The following is a 17,983-nucleotide window of genomic DNA, read 5'->3' on the forward strand; positions in this document are numbered from 1 at the left end:
CTTACCCTTGTATCTGCAGGGGTTGGGAGAGTTACTCTGCTGCAGTACCCTAAAATGACACTCTGCCAGCCTGCCTTGCAAAGGCTGTGCATTCCCCTGCTTAGACGATAGACACTAGACTTAATCAAGGACCGGCTCCATAGGGCTGCTGTGGCCTACAGCAGTGCTACTCAAAATGGCAGTCCAGGGACCGGTGCCACAGACCGGAGCCATCGGCTGCTGGTCTGCGCGTACATTGCGGGGGGGGAAAATTGCTGGTCCCCTACATCAGAGAGCTTGAGAAGCACTGGCCTACAGGACATGGGGAACTTGTTTCTTTTTGGGGGTGTTTTGATAGCTTTGCACAGTGGTAATTACCTGCTCTTGGGTAAGCAGGAGGGGTGATTGAGCAAAATGTGGCTCCATACAAGTATAAAGGCATTCAGTCAAGACACAGATGATGGAGGGGGGCAGCTTCAAAACCCAGAATTGAGCAGTCCACCTCAGAAAATACTGCCCTGTTCATCCCTACTTTCAAAACTTGGGGGAAGTGAGGGGTGGCGTGTTAATAGCTCACTCCTGCGAAAGGGTGGAGGTATAGGCAACTAGGAAAGTGTCCAGAATGGGGGTATGGTTTTGGGGGGCAGGCTCAGTTCTCAAGTAGATGAGGGATATTGTATTAAACCAATGGTGTGTTGCAGCCAGCGCTGAGGTAAAGCAGCTGGGGGATGGGGGGAAGCAAGCGTCAAGTCTCTCTTCAGCAAAGCTCTTGGACAATACAAGAGCCTCTGCTCACACCACGTGGTACTGGAGCATGTACCGAAAGCATCCCCATAGCGCTTCAAACTGTCCCTGGTGGAGTTGGGCCTCCTCCACAGAGGACTCCTGAAAGTACCTTGGATTGTGATGATTGGTGACCTTGTTACAGTGTGATTGCTGAGTGTCACTGGGGTTTGGTTTTTTCTAAAAACCAAACAAGTGTTTCCAGGGAATTGATGTGGGGGTGGGGAATGCTGGCTTTGGTTCTCTAACCTTAGCTAACCTGGGTTGAATTTAGCTTGTGACCATGTAAAACCAGGGGTCACATGGGGTTTGAATGAGAATTTAGCAGAACTCGAAGCAGAAATTATTCCTGTGTATCCTGTGCTTGCAGTGGGAGGTAACTGCAAAAGGCTCGAGGTGGGGGGAACTCTCTGGCTTGAGGAATCCATCCTGGAGCTTCAGACCAGCTGGCCGAACAATGGAGCTGACACTCACTTTCCCTTGTTACTTGTTACCATTCACTTCCTATACCAAATGGCATCCTGGTATCCCCTGTCTGAATCTCTCTCTACCCTAGGGGGCAGCTGTTATGCTGGAGACGTTACCTCAATTGTTGAAGATGTTAATAAGTGGCGCACTAGCTGGCATGGGACAGGGCGCTTTTATGAACCGCACCGTGGGAGAGATCATGTGGGGCTATGACGACCCTCTTATAGACGTGCTGAACAATTTTGTGCCTGGTTTGATCCCTTTCAAGGGGAAGTTTGGCTTATTTGTGGATGTAAGTAAACCCGTGCTTGGTAACTTTAAAACCAACTCTTAGGCCACCCCTCTGCCAACATAGGATTGTTCATGCAGGTGAATGTCGCCCACAAGGCCACGGGTCTCATAGGCCACGGGTCTTGAAAGAGATGGGTTAAGTATCGCTGTGTTCACTTCTGCACTGCTTGGAACCCTGCATCAAAGCATTGAAACGGTAGTTCATTTAGCCTCCCATATTCCTGTACCGCATTATCTGTGTCTTGCATATAGGGGACCTGATGCACAGTCTTGCTTGAGGTCCCATAGTAAGTCTGTACCAAGATTGGGGATGGAACCCTGGAGTCCTGACTCCTATTCCCCTTCTCTAAATGCTAGGCAGCATTGCCCCCGCAGGGGAGGAACTTAAAATGTCCCTAGGCATACCTCAAAGGAGTTAGTCAGCAAAGTCTTTAATAACCTGGTTAGTCTTCAGAAAGTGTCCCCAGAACTAAGCTTAGGAAGGTAGCAATGCTGCCACATGCTGTCATCTTGCTGCATAGGATGGGTCCTGGGAAGTTGTTGTTCTTCTTTCTTTTGTACAGTTTAACAACTCGAATACAGGAATGTTCACAGTGTATACAGGGGCCACAGACATCAATCAAATCCACATAGTGGATACATGGAATGGATTAAAAAAGGTAAATGTACCCTTGCTTTCTAGGAAGCAACTCTAGCTTTCTAAAAAGACACCTCTTTGCCTAACATCATTCTGCTAACCAAGTCAAGAGCTCTTTTTATGGCTGACCAGTTTTTTTCTGAAGCTAAAATGGTGCCTGATGCTAGACAAAGGTCTAAGATGGGTTCTCAAATTGTGGGTCAGGACCCCAAATTGGGTTGGGATCCTGTTTTAATGGGGTCGCCAAGGGTGGCTTAGGCTTGCTGGGGCCCAGGGCCAAAGTCTGAACCCCATTGCCCAGGGCTGAAGCCAAAGCCTGAGGGGTTCAGCCCTGAATGTCAGGGCTCAAGTTACAGGCCACCTGCCTGGGGCTAAAGTCCTTAAATGTTGAGGGAATGGACTTCCTCTTGGTGTTGGATGGGAGACAAGGTTTACATGGCACTCTTTTGAAGGGTCTCTTTTTAGTTTGAGCTCTCTAGACTTCTTTGAACTGCTTTGCTGCTCACCAAGTAGGACTGCTGGAAGACTATTTTTGAAGTGGAGGATGAAGAACAAGCGAACAACTCAGGGCTAAAATGTAGAGGAAACTGTTAGCTTGGCTGTTTGGCTAACATAGTTGTCAGTCTGGCTTTTAAATTCCTCTTTTAACTTTTCTTGCAGTTGAATTACTGGCAGTCTGATGAGTGTAACATGATCAATGGGACTTCTGGAGAGATGTGGCCTCCTTTCATGACCCCTTCCTCTTCTCTAGAGTTTTATAGTCCTGATGCCTGCCGGTAAGATTAGCTTACATTGTCTTATATGCTGTATCTGCATGTCTATCCACATGACTGGAAGTGCAAAGTCTTCAGCTTTAGGATGCAAGTGGTTGGAAGATGTATGGTCTTGCTTAGTTAAATAGCTATTTTCATTATAACTCACCTGTCCTCTAAAAGAACACTGATTTGTAGCACTAAACTTCAGCTACCATCCAGTGTTCAAGGTAGAGTTCTGAAGTGATCTCAAATGTTCAGAGTGCAGTTGTTTGTCTGATTGGGCACGTCTTACCATCAAAAGATCTGCTGCTCTCAAAAAATGAGTCTGCACTGGTCTACTGCCTTTTCATCGAAGGTGAGCAGATATTAGCATCCCCAAAAGGGGAAAATGGAGGCTGGAAATCCTGCATGGCAAAGGAATAGAATCAAGGTTTCCTTCATGCACTCCCTGCTTTAGCCTGTAGACCACCCGGTCAAATGTTCTAAACACCTGTGTTTAAAGACTCAAACAACCTAGCAAACAAAGGTGTAGCAGATCCAATCGCTGGCAGTTGAAGCTAGATAAACTCAGACTAGGAATAAGGTGCAAACTTTTAACAGGGTAATCAACCCATTACTACATCTTCACAAGGGTGGCTGTGGCTTCTCTATCACTGGAAACTTTTTTTAAAAATCAGGACTGGGTGTTTTTCTCCGCTATACTTTAGTTCAAACTAGAATGAATACAGGCCTGTGTTAGACAGGGGGTCAGACCATGGTTGCGGTGGTGCCTTCTGGTTTCAACTTCTATGAACTCTAGGACAGTCAATTACAGAAGTAACTTCAGGGAAGCTAGAAGTACTCAACTGCTGCCTTTGGGCTGTTTCATGTATTTAAAGGGTCTGCAGCATGTCCCTTTTGGTATTAAGCGGTGACCTTTATTGTTGGAAGTCGTGATACCTGTAGAATCTGTGGAAATGTGCTGAAAAGCAAGGAGGTTACTTTCCTGGCAGTGGGTTACAGCTATTTGTTGAAAATGTTTTATAACATGCATGTCTGCATCACTGGGGCAGATAAGGTTCTTATTTCAAAACGGACTCAGTCTGCAACACTAACGACAATGCTAATTGCGTTGCTGGGTAGCAGTTGCAATGCAAAACAAGTTCTTGCTATGACAGCAAACGGAATTGAAAATGTTTGGATTTTTTAACTTTTCCCAGTTACCATGCAAACTAGCTCACTAAGCCAAAGGCCGTCTTACTAGAGAAACGTAACATCTGTGCGTGCAGAAGGCATTAAGCAATACCAAGAGAACTTAGTGCTAAGGTCACAGGGTTGGGCACCCTAGTAATTAAGAGTCCCAAGACTTGGGTTGTGAGAATCAAGCAAGGATAATTTGTTGGCCTTCTCTTTCTCTAACAAAGCAGAAGGTCATGTTCCAAGGATGAGCAATATCCTGCAGGCCAAAGTAACCATCCGTTTCTCTTGGAGCTCCATGCCACACAGCAGTCACCACTCCCCTCCAAATAAATAGATCACTCCGCATATGGAAGCCTGTGGAGTCTCAAGTGCTCCAGTCAAGTCATAGTGCTGTGGGTCCCAGTAAGGAAATGACATTGGTCACTTCCAGTTCAGTCCCTTTGCCTTGTTCTCATGCTCTTACAAACTGAAATTAACACCACGCCTATACAGAATGTTTCCCCAGTGCCTGGCATGGTATTTATATGAACCTTGCAGGCTGCTGTCTATAAGGATCACCTGCCTTTCCTGTAGGAGAAAAAGCTTGGCTTCCTAGAAGGGAGAATGCAGGGTTAAGTACTTAGTCTCCAGTCAAGAGGTCAGTAACATGTTCTGGGATAGCAGTACTCAGAACCAGACAAGGGAGGAGCCCTGCCACTGGAAGGACTCCGACTCCTAGAGACCTGGGTGAAACTACATGAGGAAGGGGCCATGGAATCTTCTCTGCATCCCTGTTCACTTTCCTTGAGTGCAGCAATGTATTCTTTCCTGATTCCCCTCTTACCAGAGTGCCCCATAGACTTGTTTGTTTGTGCCACTGCTTAGGACCCCTGATAGAAATGCCCCAGATGCAATAGGGGTGAGAGCCTTCTCTTAAACTTGAGACTAAACAAGGGAGAGCAGATATGGCCCATCAAATAGTCTAGTGACACCACAAAGCAGCTCATCTGCACCCCTTAGTTATCTGTAAGAAGAGCTGTTTCCTTCTCTCTAATATTTCACTGTAATCCCTCTAGATCCATGAAGCTAGTGTATGAGCAGTCTGGAGTATTTAAAGGGGTGCCAACCTATCGATTTGTGGCTCCGAAGACTTTATTTGCCAACGGAACAGATTATCCGCCAAATGAAGGCTTCTGCCCCTGCAGGGAATCTGGAATCCAGAATGTCAGCACCTGTCGAATGAGTGAGTCTTGTATGTCAGTGTCTGTCTAATAGCAGCTGGAGACACAGCTATTATGAAACACAGTCCATTCCCTTTGCATTGCGGGGAATGCACCTTAGGCTACTCTGCTGTGTTGGCTAGGCTAATCTCAAGCCATAAGCAGTAGTTCTCCCATCACTCCCTTGAGGCAAATCTCTTTGTGGTCTTGCTACTGTTTAAGTAATACAACTAGTTACCAATGGCAGCATGTCTGGGGAATTCTGATTGTGTAGCACATTTCCCCATGCTTTGCCCCCAGTGTAAGTAAAGTAAGGTGTAAGGAAGTGGGGAGTAGGGCCTGAAGCTTTAAAGCAAACAAAAAAAAAAAATAAAAAAATCAAGAACTGGTTTTAGGATATTGTCAGTCACTTTAGAATGACAACAAATGTAGTTCTCTAAAGCTTATTGAAAATAGGGGACAAGATGCTTGGTTTTTCCTCCGAGCAGTTATGCTGGAGCTCTACTAATTTATAAAATGGGCACAGTTCTACTTCTTCTGCTTTTTAAAAAAAAATAAAATAAAAAGATCATTCTAGGCTGTTGCCTTGCCTGATGGCCCAAGAAAAATAGTCAACAGGTCTTAATTTGAGATTGTACCACTGTTGATGGGCTGTACAGACTATCTTTCGGCATGCCACCTCTGGCAATGCTTGTTGCCCGTGTAATCTGGTTTTAAACCTGTTAATATCCAGATCATAACAAGAACCCAGTGAATGTTGCCCTCCAGAACCAAGCCTTTTACTCTTGGCTTGTGCTGTGTACAAAGATGGCATGGGTCCAAAGGCTATACAAAAGCCCCTTCGTTGTATCCTGAGCATCTCCAGGGGATTAGCAGTAAGGACGGATAAATTTTCATGCAAGGTTTTTGTCCTATAGTCAAGTTGTACATATCTAACCTGATATGGAGGGGAAATAATTAAGCACAATTGGGAAGAGAGATGCATCAGTTGGGTGCGCACAATTACCCATGGGTGTAAAGAAGCTAAACTGAAGCCCAGTCACCTTTCAGCTGTTGCTCTGGAGAACAGCAGGCCCCTGTCAGTTTTGTGACACCTCTGGCTTCATGATCGCTAAAGGCATAGAAGATGCTGGACAATACAGATGAGTTATTAAATCAGCATGGATAGTGAGAAGTAGTAGGATTAAGCTGCAGCAGGGAAAAAGTAGGTTAAGTATTAAGAAATTTTAAGCTTCACTAAGCAATGGAATAAACTGCTGGGGAAGGTATGGAAATCTCCTTCCTTCACGCTCATCTGCTAAAGTAGGCTTAGGACTGATGTCATTCTGCCCAAATCTGGGGCATGGGGTGATGGGCTGCGGGGGGCAGGGGGAAGTAGACCCTCAAGGATCTGGCTTGCAACACAAAAGATCTCATGTTTGCATTTCTTTAGCCAGTAACTCCTATAAATAAGCACATTCATGCAAACCCTCTAAGGTGACTTAACTCTGTTCAGATGCACCAGTGTTCATATCCCACCCGCACTTCTACAATGCTGACCCTGTATTGGTGGAAGCCGTCGATGGATTACATCCCAATAAGGAGCAGCATGGGCTCTTCCTTGATGTTCATCCGGTGAGCTGGCTTCAAGTCTCACGCAGGCTGTTTCTTGAGAGAGTGACTCTAGATGCTTTTCTGTCTAGGCTCTGCACAATGAGGTGTCTGGGAATTCTATTTTCAGTGTAAAAAGAAAAGGAGGACTAGTGGCACCTTAGAGACTAACCAATTTATTTGAGCACAAGCTTTCGTGAGCTACAGCTCACTTCATCGGATGCATTCAGTGAATGCTTTTCCACTCTAAGGTGCCACAAGTACTCCTTTTCTTTTTGCGAATACAGACTAACACGGCTGCTACTCTGAAACCTGTCATTTTCAGCGTAGGCTCTCAACAGAGCCGCACGTTGGCTGCCCGTCAACTTCCTCACACTCTGGCACTAAAACTGCTGCCACAAGAGCAGGTTCCATAGTACAAGGATTTTAAATGATTATTGCTGAGATGTGTTTAGATAAAATGGCTGTAAAATCATAATTAAAACTTTCTGATCTACTTCCAGAGAATTGCAAAATACAGCGTGCCAGACACACCACCAGCATAATTGTGTTGATGGCTCTGGTTTAATTGCCCCGCTGGGAATGACGTCTCACCCTGCTAAGGGGCTTTTCAAAATTAGTGAATAAGTCTAATATGTGCTAAAGAAATAGAATAAATTAGGTTCAAACCCTCCCCCGTTCCTCACTGCACATTGAACCTCACCAAGATCCTGCACTTTGCTGTATCTAGTCAGAACTTAGCTGTTCTCTTGCACGGTCTGTCAAGACAACATACAGGTCTGACAAGAGCACCAGCTAATCCTGGAGGAAATACTTACCTGGAGCTGACCGCTAACCTATTGTAGTGGGTGAAATGTCTTCCTTTTCCTTTGTATCTGGCAGTAAGACTCTGCTCTGTAGTGCAAACAGGAATGCTATCCATGAAGTTACAGAGCAAAGCCATTTGATGCTGTGAGAAGTAGCCCAGTAGCATACGCAAATGTACAAACAGGGCACACTTCCGAGTGATTGTGCAACAGCTAGAACTATAAGTGATCTCCTGACAGGCTGCTGTCATTAAAAAAAAAAAAAGAGGAATAAATACTTTTTCTGCATCCTGCACTTCTTATTGCTATTGGACCCCTTTCAACACACTTTTGGACAAGCCTATCCTAAAACTTAAATTTTGTATCCAAAACTTTACCCCCAGAAGGTTATCTTCCTTATTCTGTTCCCTTCTGGCTACTAGCTTTTGGCTGGCTTCTCTTGTGACTGTTCTGTTTTTCACCTGTTTCTCTTCCACTTCCAATGTAGACGTGGCACCTCCAGCTTGGTAGGCTACCAGGACCATCGTAAAGTCTAGCTGCTGTTCTGGATCCTGTATTTTATAGGGTTTCTCCAGGTAACAAGCGCCCAAGGCATGCTCAGTAAAGTGTGGTGGGTTTTTTTGTAAGCTCCAGAGAATGCAATTTAGGGATTTCCTCCTGACCAGCAGCCATGGGAGCTGCAGAGAGTGCAGTGGTGCTCTTACCAGAGGTTGGGTTGCAGGGCAATGAAGCAATCTTGAACACATTAAGGGGCTGTGTTCTGACTTCTAGATATCGCTTGTAGAGCTGTTTTAAGCCTGCCTATAGACGAATGCACAGGCTTAAAATAAACAACCAAAACAATAGCTCTCATGCAAATGTCTTGTCAATCTGCAGGGATAAGGAGGGGTAATAGATGTTCTAGAGCTAAGCACTCCATGTTTTTACAATATTGGGCTGAGGTAAGTGTACTTTGGCTCTTTAAAAGGTAAAGATTAATTCTCCACCCTCCGCCCCCAATTACTTGCTAATCTGTGTAGATCATAAAATAAAGTCCATGGCAATAAAGGCTTAATTAAAATAGCTGTAATAAACATGAACTGTAGAGATAAAACTTCAGTACTGCACAATTCACAAACCGTTCTGTCGCTTTGCACTACAAAGCTATTGAAGGCTAGTAGCAGAGGAGTGGGAAAGGCTGGGGATGGTGGGGAAGATATTAAATAGTGTATGGGTAGCATAATACTCTTAAACAGGAAGCTGTAGTGACGTTGCAATCCTGCTAAAGCCTTAATCTTGTTAGCTTTTACTCTCCATAGTAACATCATTTTGACAGATGTTTTGATATTGCAACAGTTTGTAGCCAGACACCTGTCAGTCATCCTCATGAATGTTAGCACAACTGTGGAAGTAATGTGAGTAAACTGCTTGAATCAAAGAATGAAACATTGTGTGGGTGGGCATTCGCTTTTTGTGCCTCTTACCACCTTGACACTTAGTTGTCTGCAGGGCAATATCCTCATGCTCTTAAACTTCAAAGCAAGCTGAAGTGGCACTAAAACTATCTTCATAAGTTACACTAGGATACAAATGCCCAATTTTTTGATTGTCCAACTTGCCTTTAGGCCTTTGAGTGCTAGAGTGTAAGTCAGTTATTTGGCCTTCTAGAGTTGCTGTGTGCTGACTTGACAATATTGGTCTGCTACAGCTCCACCTAGTGTTTCTCTGTTAGAGTAGCAGCCGTTCTTATGTGCCAGCTTTTGGTTTTGGTCTTGTCTTGTGATTTGAGGAATCGTTTGGTTGCCCACCTTGGAGGACCCTTTCAAATATCTTCTGAAAGCAGAGTAGTTCTGCTAACACATCAGATTTCCCAGAAGAGGCTGTTACGATCTTCCTAGACAACTGTTCTGTCTTCTGAATCTTGACTCGACTGCCGCACCTCCCCGTAGCCCAGGCTCAAAGTGAAAAGCAATGATACAGTTTGCCTCCTAAGGCAAAGTCTTCCTCAGAGCCGTTTACCCTCTTTCTGGTCTCCTTCCCTTGCCTCTTTTGTATGCACTGTGTGCTTTCACATGTTGCAATTCTTTGTTAGTCGTTTTTTTGAAGCGCTTTCCTCTACATGAACACCAGGAGGTATTGCTGAGAAGTGCTTGGTTTCCTGTTCTAATGCAGGTCACGGGAATTCCAATGAACTGCTCCATCAAGCTGCAACTGAGTCTGTATATGAAGAAAGTCTCTGGCATAAGGTAAGTAGCTTCCTCTGGGGATGTCCAAGAGGCATGTGGCTTACATGCCTGAAAGTTAAGGAGACTAACTTCACAAATGTAATGCTGTTTGAATAGCTTCTTTGTTATAATTCTTCGGGCTCCAAAGAAACAGCTCTACTTTAGTACAATCTGTTCAGTCTAATCCCATTCCTCAGTTCCATATCAGTTGTTAAACCTCAACTTGTCAAGATATTGTCATAAACATACCTCACAAAGCCTAGTGCTTTCTCTGTCTGAGAGAAAGACATTTAGTATCTTACTACTCAGCTGAGCTCATGAACAGACAAGCTCTACGTGTTTTTTTCTTTTTAACACACCATATGCAGATATATGCCTCTTCAATTGGCTTTCTTCTTTAGCTTGCTTTAGCTATTTGTGTGGATGACACCTCTGTACCAGTTCATGGCTATGTCTACACTGGACTCCTAACAACATGGCTGTGTTGGTCAGGAGTGTGAAGAGGTGTGAACCCTGACACAGCTATGCTATCAGAACTCCAAGTGCAGATGTGTTTATACTGGCAAAACTGTACTCTTACTGGTGTAGCTTGCTTCACTTGGAGTGGGGGTGGCTTCTATACTGGTGCAAAGTGCAATTTTGCTTTTACAGTTGCATCCACGCTGGGAGATCTACTGGCAAAGCATTTCTAGTGTAGACATAAAGCCGCAGCCTGATGTTAGGCTAAGAGCTTGGAATGTAGCAGTGCCTAGTCATGCAATAGTCTGTGTTCTGATGTCCCTGTTGCAAATGAAAATACAAAGTAGACTCCCTGGGTCAGATTCCTAAAATGCTGTGTGCTCACAATTGCAGTCAGCCTTCCAAAAGCATGCTCCTACCACTCAAGTATCAAAACAAGTGGTCAGATTTCCAAACTGGGTTCTGAGCTCTTAAAATCTGGTGCTATAGTACTTGGAGCAGTAGGTTACTTGCTCTTGTAGGAGGAGGTAAACTTGCTCTCTCTCGACCAGTTTTATTCCAGCCTCTAACAATTAGCTGAGACAGCAACACTATTACCTACACTTCCAGTACTCCATAGGTTACCAGAATGCATTACAACTACTCTTGGATTGAGCACAAAGGTTCCTATTAAACTCAATGCTTGCAAAGTGATTCCTATTGGAAGTCTAAGGGAAGAACAGTGGTATTTCAGATACTACAGTGATATCTGGGAAATGCTGACTACTTATTAGACATCAACTAAAATTCAAGTTCTTCTCCTAAAAACTAACAACTTTAAAGTTTGCATCTGAGAAGTTTAATCAGACCTAATATTGCATAGAAAGAATTCACTGAAATGGGAGGGGCGGGGGAAATTACCAACTCTTTGCATTGTCTTCATGCCTGTAAAATTGAAATGTCTAGTAATAAACCAGCTCCTTAGAAACCATTGGAGCATAATGCTGGTCTGTGTAGATTGACTGTGTGATTATAAATATAAGTGTGAATCTTTCTTTCCGTTTAGTCAAACGGGACAGATCAAGCCAGTTGTCTTGCCTATACTTTGGTTTGCAGAGGTGAGTTGGATTTCCTCCTCTTGGTTGGAAAAGTAACGTTAACCATGCAAAATCTGTACTGCAGAGGAGGAAATTTAGGGGCAACTGGAAGAAGTAGATGGCTTGTGATGAGCAGCAGTGTGGGAAGGGACTAGAAGGGCAGCGTTACATGTCTGTACTGGAGAAACTTCAACTGGAGTAGAGGTCTAAGCTGCACAGTTCTTAACTGGGAACTTTGCATAAATGGATTAGAAACACTTTGCTCGACATTTGGCTGCACACTTAATCTCTTCCTGACTCAGACTTGCAATTTGAGCAATTAACCTCTTCTGTCCACTTCTGTATGTGTTTAGAAAGCATCGGTGATATTCTACCTTAACTTCTTGGTCTAGGTCTCCCAAGTTAACACAGATGGGCAAATATCTACCAGCTGTACAAGCTGGAAGAGCATGCTGGGTATTTGTCACTTAACGAAATGAATAAAACGTGATTGTCGCTGGCCCAAACGCTTTAGACCCTGCTGCCTAGGCATTTATTACCACCAGTAGTAGTACTTGTAGTACAAGTTCCAACGCAGCTTCTGTTTTAAAGACTAGCATTTATTTCCTTGTGGTCTGTTAACTTCTTACACTTCACTGAATTCCTCTATATACCAAAATAAGTTTTCCAAGCCATGCTTTAGAGGAAGTGGGGACACCACTAATACAGAATCTCTGTGCTGTGAAACTGCCACTGAAAACTACTCTCTTCTGGGCAGAGCGGAGCCATTGAAGGTTCAGTCTTAAAGCAGTTCTACACCAACCTGGTACTGATCCCATCTGTGCTGGAGTACGTGCAATATATCTGCATCGGTCTGGGTGTCGCGTTGATTGTTGCTGCCATTGTACTGGAGGTGAAGAGACAGGTAGGAAAAAGCAAATGGCAAAACTCCTGACTTAATCAACTGATGCCAACTTTCAACCTAATCCAGAAATTTCTGATTTTTCACCTGTAGTGCTACTTAATCCAATGTAAGATTGCTGATCTTTTAGGTAAGATGTCATAGCTTGATGGTCACACGCCCTGCTGCGAAGTAGGCACTAGGGGGCATTGCTCACCTCTGCTCACTTCTAACTCTTAACACCTGAAAGACTTCAATAAATGAGTGGGTCTTTTTAGCTGACACTCTAAGACCAATGAGGCTTCTTTGTTTTGTATCTTCCAGCCCTGCCTCCAAATTCCTCATCAATGTTCCTACAAGCCATTTCCGCCATGTGATAGGTGTGGGAAGGTCACTCTCCTTTTTTTTTTTTTTGGTCTGACCAGAGCAAGCATTGAAGTAGCCACTGATGCTTGTTAGTTAATTATTGCTTGAATGGCTCAAAGTATATGAACACTTCCTTTCACTAAACCCCAAGCTTACTCTCCAGAAGTCTGGCTTATTATACACGGTGTCATGGCAGTTGGTCCCAGGATATTAGCCAGAGAAGGTGGGTGAGGTAATGTCTTCTATTGGACCAACTTCTGTTGCTGAGAGAGAGAGACACACACCAGCTTTCAAGCTCCCACAGAGCTCTGCTTCAGGTGACTTCAAGGTCAAAAGCTTGTCTGTCTCTCTTCCTAACAGAAGTTGGTCCAGTAAAAGATATTCCCTTGCCTAGCTGCTGCTTAGCGCTGACTGACATCTCTATTTAAGATCACTCAGTGCCTTCGCAGTGGGGTTTGCTAAACCACATAGCAGTCTGGACTGCAAATACTTTCTGTAGGGGCTATAATCCTTTGCAGTGGGTAAAACAGACTGGAACAGAGCCAGGAGCTCACTGTGTTCAATGCAGCAAGCTAGCAAGAAGAGGGTAAGCTGCTTTCTCCCTCTTCTTTCCTGGAACCCTGATTCCTATTCTCCCCCCAGTACCAAAGGCAGCAGTATGACAGTAGTTCAGATTCTAGACTTCAGAATCCATTGCTGGTTTCTGCTGCATTTAGCAACTTTAGGATAGTTCTACACTGAAGTTTGTTAGGTCGACTTACAGCCACCACAGTAATTACTAGTCGTGCATGTCCACTCTACCTTCCTTGGGTTGGTGGTGCGCATTCTCACCAGGAGCACTTCCCTCACTGCCCCTCTTAGGTTGGTGGGAGCTGAGAGCCCACCAGGTCCTGGTAGGCTCCCCTCCCCACCGCTCCATTCCCGACTGGGAGCAGGGGCCAACCCACGTAAGTTAGTGTTTACACAGATGCTGTCATCCTAACTGCACCGAAGTAAGCCTCTCGTGTAGGTGGAATAGTTTTGCTGGTGTAGTAAGGCACTTATGTGGGTGGGACAAGGCTGTAGTGTAGACCCGGACGTAGTTAAGTTGATGCAAGGCAGCTTACGGCGATCTAACTGTAGTGTAGACCAGGCCTTAGTGACTCAAGCCAATTCCTAAGTTCCTAAGAAGTCTGTTAACCAGTGTACACTTGCAGTAGTTCCTCCCAGGTACACTTAAGGCAGGAAAACTTTCTGGTGCCCTTTCTCTTAGGGTATGTCTTCACTACCCGCCAGATCGGCGGGAAGCAATCGAGCCAGCAGGGATCAATTTATCGTGTCTAGACTAGACATGATAAATCAACTGCTGAGTGCTCTCCTGTCGACTCCTATACTCCAGTGCTGCGAGAGGCTCAGGCAGAGTTGACAGGGGAGCGGCAGCAGTCGAGTCACCATGGTGACGAAGCCACTGTAAGTCGATCTAAGTACGTCTATTTCAGCTACGTTATTCACATAGCTGTAGCTGAAGTTGCGTAACTTAAATCGATTCTTCTCCCCTCAAGTGTAGACCAGGGCTTAGGGAAGATCATCAAGGTGTGTTGAGAATCTGTGCTGTTTACTGAGAGTGCAGCATATAGGGCACTTCAACATGAGTGGCTTTGGGACTTACAGCGGCATTATGGGGCAGTCTCACTCCCTTACTGTGCTGGAGTAATCTTGAGGATTGCTGTGTAACATGAGGATAACGCAGGAGAAGAGATGCAAAAAATAGCTTTAAAAACAAACCCTTGATAGTGACGTCTTTCAGCTTTGGCCCCAAAATGTGCACCTGAAAAGACTCCAAATAGTCCATGTGTGCTTTAAAACAGCCTCGTGGTTATTGACCAGCAAGTCGCGTGTGTGTACATACTCCTCCCAGCTCATTTGAATCTGGCTTAGAACTCGTTGCTTTGGCTCAACTCGCCTGTGATTGAGATATCTACAATGTTAGCTCAACGGATGCCCAAAGCAGATCATGCTTTACCCTCCAGTCCTTAAATCCTTGAAACAATCATGACTTATGCATACACTAAAGAAATGGCTAGCTTTTCCTTATCCCACTTATCTTAACTGCTGATATTCAAACCCATTTTAACTAGTTGCCCAGGTTTTCCAAGTGGTAAATAATTGGATTTAAACCAAGCCACACCACAGCATAATTGATTTTGGCATATTATTTCCAAATCCCTTTGTTGCAAAGTGAGCGTGGATGAACAATTCCGAAGGAATACTTGGGTGTGTGTGTAATCTTAAAGCTAAGCCATTTACTGTATACTGAAACTGATTCACTAGTGTTTGATTCACTTGATGGTTCTCTGAAGTGATTTAGATTAGTAAATTAGCTGGGATAAATGATGATCAAAACTATTGCCCAAGTGACTGACCTGTTAGTAGCGAGCTCCATTATGTGAAAAGCAAAGTGCTGTTATTCCTTGTCATAAAGTGGGAACCACACGATCGTTGACTTTGATTGTTCTTTAACAATGAGAGTAATTAACCATAGGAAATTGTAACAAGGGTTGTGGGTGGGTTCTCAATTCCTGGCATCCTTTAAATCAAGGCTGGATTTTTTTTTTTTTTTTTTTTTTGGAGATGCTGTAGTTTGAAAGGAAATATTTTGGGGCAGTCCTATGTCCTGTGTGATATAGGCAGTTAGACTAGATCCGTGGTCCCCTCTAGCCTTGCAATCTATGAAACCAGAAGCTACTCCACATTTACACTGGTCTGAGACTTTACCCCTCTGCTTCTGCACCCTTAGATGGAGGTGGGGCTTTGAGCGCAGAGCAAGGAACCCAAGTTAATTCTGTAGGGAAGACCAGCCCAAAGAACTTCCTGTGGAGGGTGTTTATGCAGGGCAATTGCAACCAGTGTATTGCTGTCCAATACACTGGCCCCACAGCTCCTTCAATTGGCCACTCTGCAGGAGTTGGCTTTAACAGGGACACCACAACAGACCCTAAGCCATGGGTATCCTCTACAGGGAGCACTCAGTCAATGGGGATTCAGTACAGGGTTAACAAACTCCAGTTGGCCACTTGCATGAATGGAGGCCTCTGGTAACAAACTGAATACCGATCTGCAAAAGAGAATCCTGGGCACAAGGCACTTGCAATTATCCACTGGTGAGCTAAGTAGTGTTGCCAGCTAAGCCACATATTGGTGCTACACAACCAAATGCAACTTCAAGAAACTTTCTTCTTATTCGCTAAAAAGTGAGTTAACAAAAATCACAGCAGAGAACCTGGAAGTGGCCCTATAAATCTGTAGGGGAATATTGCTGAGCATTTAGGATTATGTAACTCTATAGTGATCAATAGATGCATAATACAAACTGCAACACAGGTCAAAATAAATGCTGCATTTAAGGTGTATTCTTGATCTAGTGAAGGGTTAATAATCAGCTCTTAATAGATTGCTTAATCAACCACAGTCCTCCCTCTGAAGAGCCAGAATGCTCTTCACTGAGCACCTGAGCTAAGGCAAAGGCTCTAAATCCATCTGTGATCCATTATGAAATCTCCCTAAATTCTTGCAACTGCATATAAAATGTACTTCATTTCCCAGAGCAGCTTTCTAGAGGGAGCACTGTTGCTTAAACTCAACCTCAGTGAGATACTGGAAAATGTTAAATAGTCTCTTAAATGCAAAGTTAGATTCTGGATTATAACTTGAGCCAATTTAAAATGGTGTCTGTCTGTCCTACCAATCCAAACAAAAGCTTTTTAAAAAAAAATAAAAAGATCCCCCCTTGCACAACCACAGTAGAGCTTACCTGCAGCTGACTGTGTGTGACAATCCCAATCCACTGAACAAACCCTTTTACATTTCATTAGAAGTCTCTAAAGGGTCTGAAATGTGAACAGACCATTTTAAAGATGGCTTGGTACAGATTATTTTCAGAAGATTAATAAAGTTGTAGCTCTAATTTAAACACCGTGTAAAGAACTAGAATTTAGTAACTAAGCAAACCATGATTACAACTTAAACACAGCTGCCCTTTTTCAAATGAAACCTCTTCCAAATGTCTTTTAAAATACAACATAAACTAGCCTGATTATCTTCTAGGAAAAATGCTTTTTATTTTGGAGTAGCAATAAAAAGACTAAAGAGGCCAACCAGGCCTTGTCCGAAAAACCACTGACTCCAGTTAAGGGGATGGTGCTGCAGGAAGCCAGCCTGTAGGTGGGTACCCAGTAAAGGTAAAACTCCTCTTCTCTAAACAATACTAACTTGATGATAAATCTGCTGAAATGTTGCTTAAATCTGCTATCAAACTGAAGTGCTCAATGTTCACGTGTAAAATATGCCCTCTTGGTAAACTTTATTCATGCTAATAAGCTTGCTTTGGGTTTAAACTAGGAAATGAGAATATTGCATGCATTTAGATCACATTTCAGTAGATGTTGGGGAGAGAAGGTACAGGTAACTCTTCTTTCAAACCCCCTTCTTGATGGATTGATGTGAAGCATGATCTGCAGTCCTGGAGATGGGTGCAATGTTGGCTAGATGTGACAGTTGGCATGGAGGTGAGGTCCTATCATCTGTAAGAACTTTTGCTTGCTGGGGCATGGGGGTGGGTGGGGGGGGGGAGGGTGTAAAATCAGCAATGACATACAAGAGTCTGGGTGACACCTGTGGACCTCCCTCACTTTGGCTAAATCTGAAAATGAATTTGGAGACCAAAACTTGTTACTCGCCAGTCTTCTTAGTGTTAACAGATACAGCCAACACTAGGAGAGACTAGGCAACACTTTTCAAAGCCGTGACTTAGGAATGGATTGAGTAAAACTTTCTTGGCACCTGCTAAATATTTTTAGATTCTATATCAAGGTGTTGAGCTGTTCAACCTTTTAAATGTGTGCTCGCTTTGTGGATCGAGAGACATACTCCAGTTAAAGGCCCTATAATCAAGAAAGGAGCCCTTCCTACAAGGGAGTCTAACACATATGCTTAAGTGCTTTCCAGGTTGAGCAGCCTGAGATTGCTTAACCTAACTTGGGGTAAAAATCTTCCAGGAGGGGCATCTGCTGGGATTCCATGAGGTCACAGTCAGAGCTCTGTACAAATATGGAGCACCCACATGGAGCTGAGAATACTTCTCTCATTAAGCAAAATAGAGGGTTTTATTGCTTCTGATCTTTACACTTAAAGAATACTGACAGATGTGTCCCAGTATTACCAGTCTGACCATTTCATACTCACATATATTAGGATGGCTCTTCATTTATTACAGAAAAGTAGGTCAACCACCTTCTAAAGAATGAGTCACCAGGTCACGCTGTTCTCATGCATG

The 17,983-nt window shown here is 43.9% G+C and overlaps 1 protein-coding gene across 2 annotated transcripts in view; it reads left to right on the plus strand.

Moving 5' to 3' along the window:
* The window catches only part of SCARB1 (scavenger receptor class B member 1), a 36,972-nt gene that overhangs the window by 16,388 nt on the left and 2,601 nt on the right, over nucleotides 1–17,983 (plus strand). The window contains exons 4-12 of one of the 2 annotated variants that reach the window (XM_037878759.2): nucleotides 1,319–1,522; nucleotides 2,085–2,180; nucleotides 2,819–2,934; nucleotides 5,148–5,314; nucleotides 6,787–6,905; nucleotides 9,839–9,912; nucleotides 11,396–11,447; nucleotides 12,184–12,330; nucleotides 16,756–16,872. In XM_037878759.2, the coding sequence (XP_037734687.1) occupies nucleotides 1,319–1,522; nucleotides 2,085–2,180; nucleotides 2,819–2,934; nucleotides 5,148–5,314; nucleotides 6,787–6,905; nucleotides 9,839–9,912; nucleotides 11,396–11,447; nucleotides 12,184–12,330; nucleotides 16,756–16,872 (1,092 nt within the window). The remainder of the gene's footprint in view (nucleotides 1–1,318; nucleotides 1,523–2,084; nucleotides 2,181–2,818; nucleotides 2,935–5,147; nucleotides 5,315–6,786; nucleotides 6,906–9,838; nucleotides 9,913–11,395; nucleotides 11,448–12,183; nucleotides 12,331–16,755; nucleotides 16,873–17,983) is intronic. The other variant, XM_027831742.3, reaches the window with a different exon arrangement.

The sequence above is a fragment of the Chelonia mydas genome, chromosome 15 (assembly GCF_015237465.2).
Source record: "Chelonia mydas isolate rCheMyd1 chromosome 15, rCheMyd1.pri.v2, whole genome shotgun sequence".
NCBI lineage: Eukaryota > Metazoa > Chordata > Testudines > Cheloniidae > Chelonia > Chelonia mydas.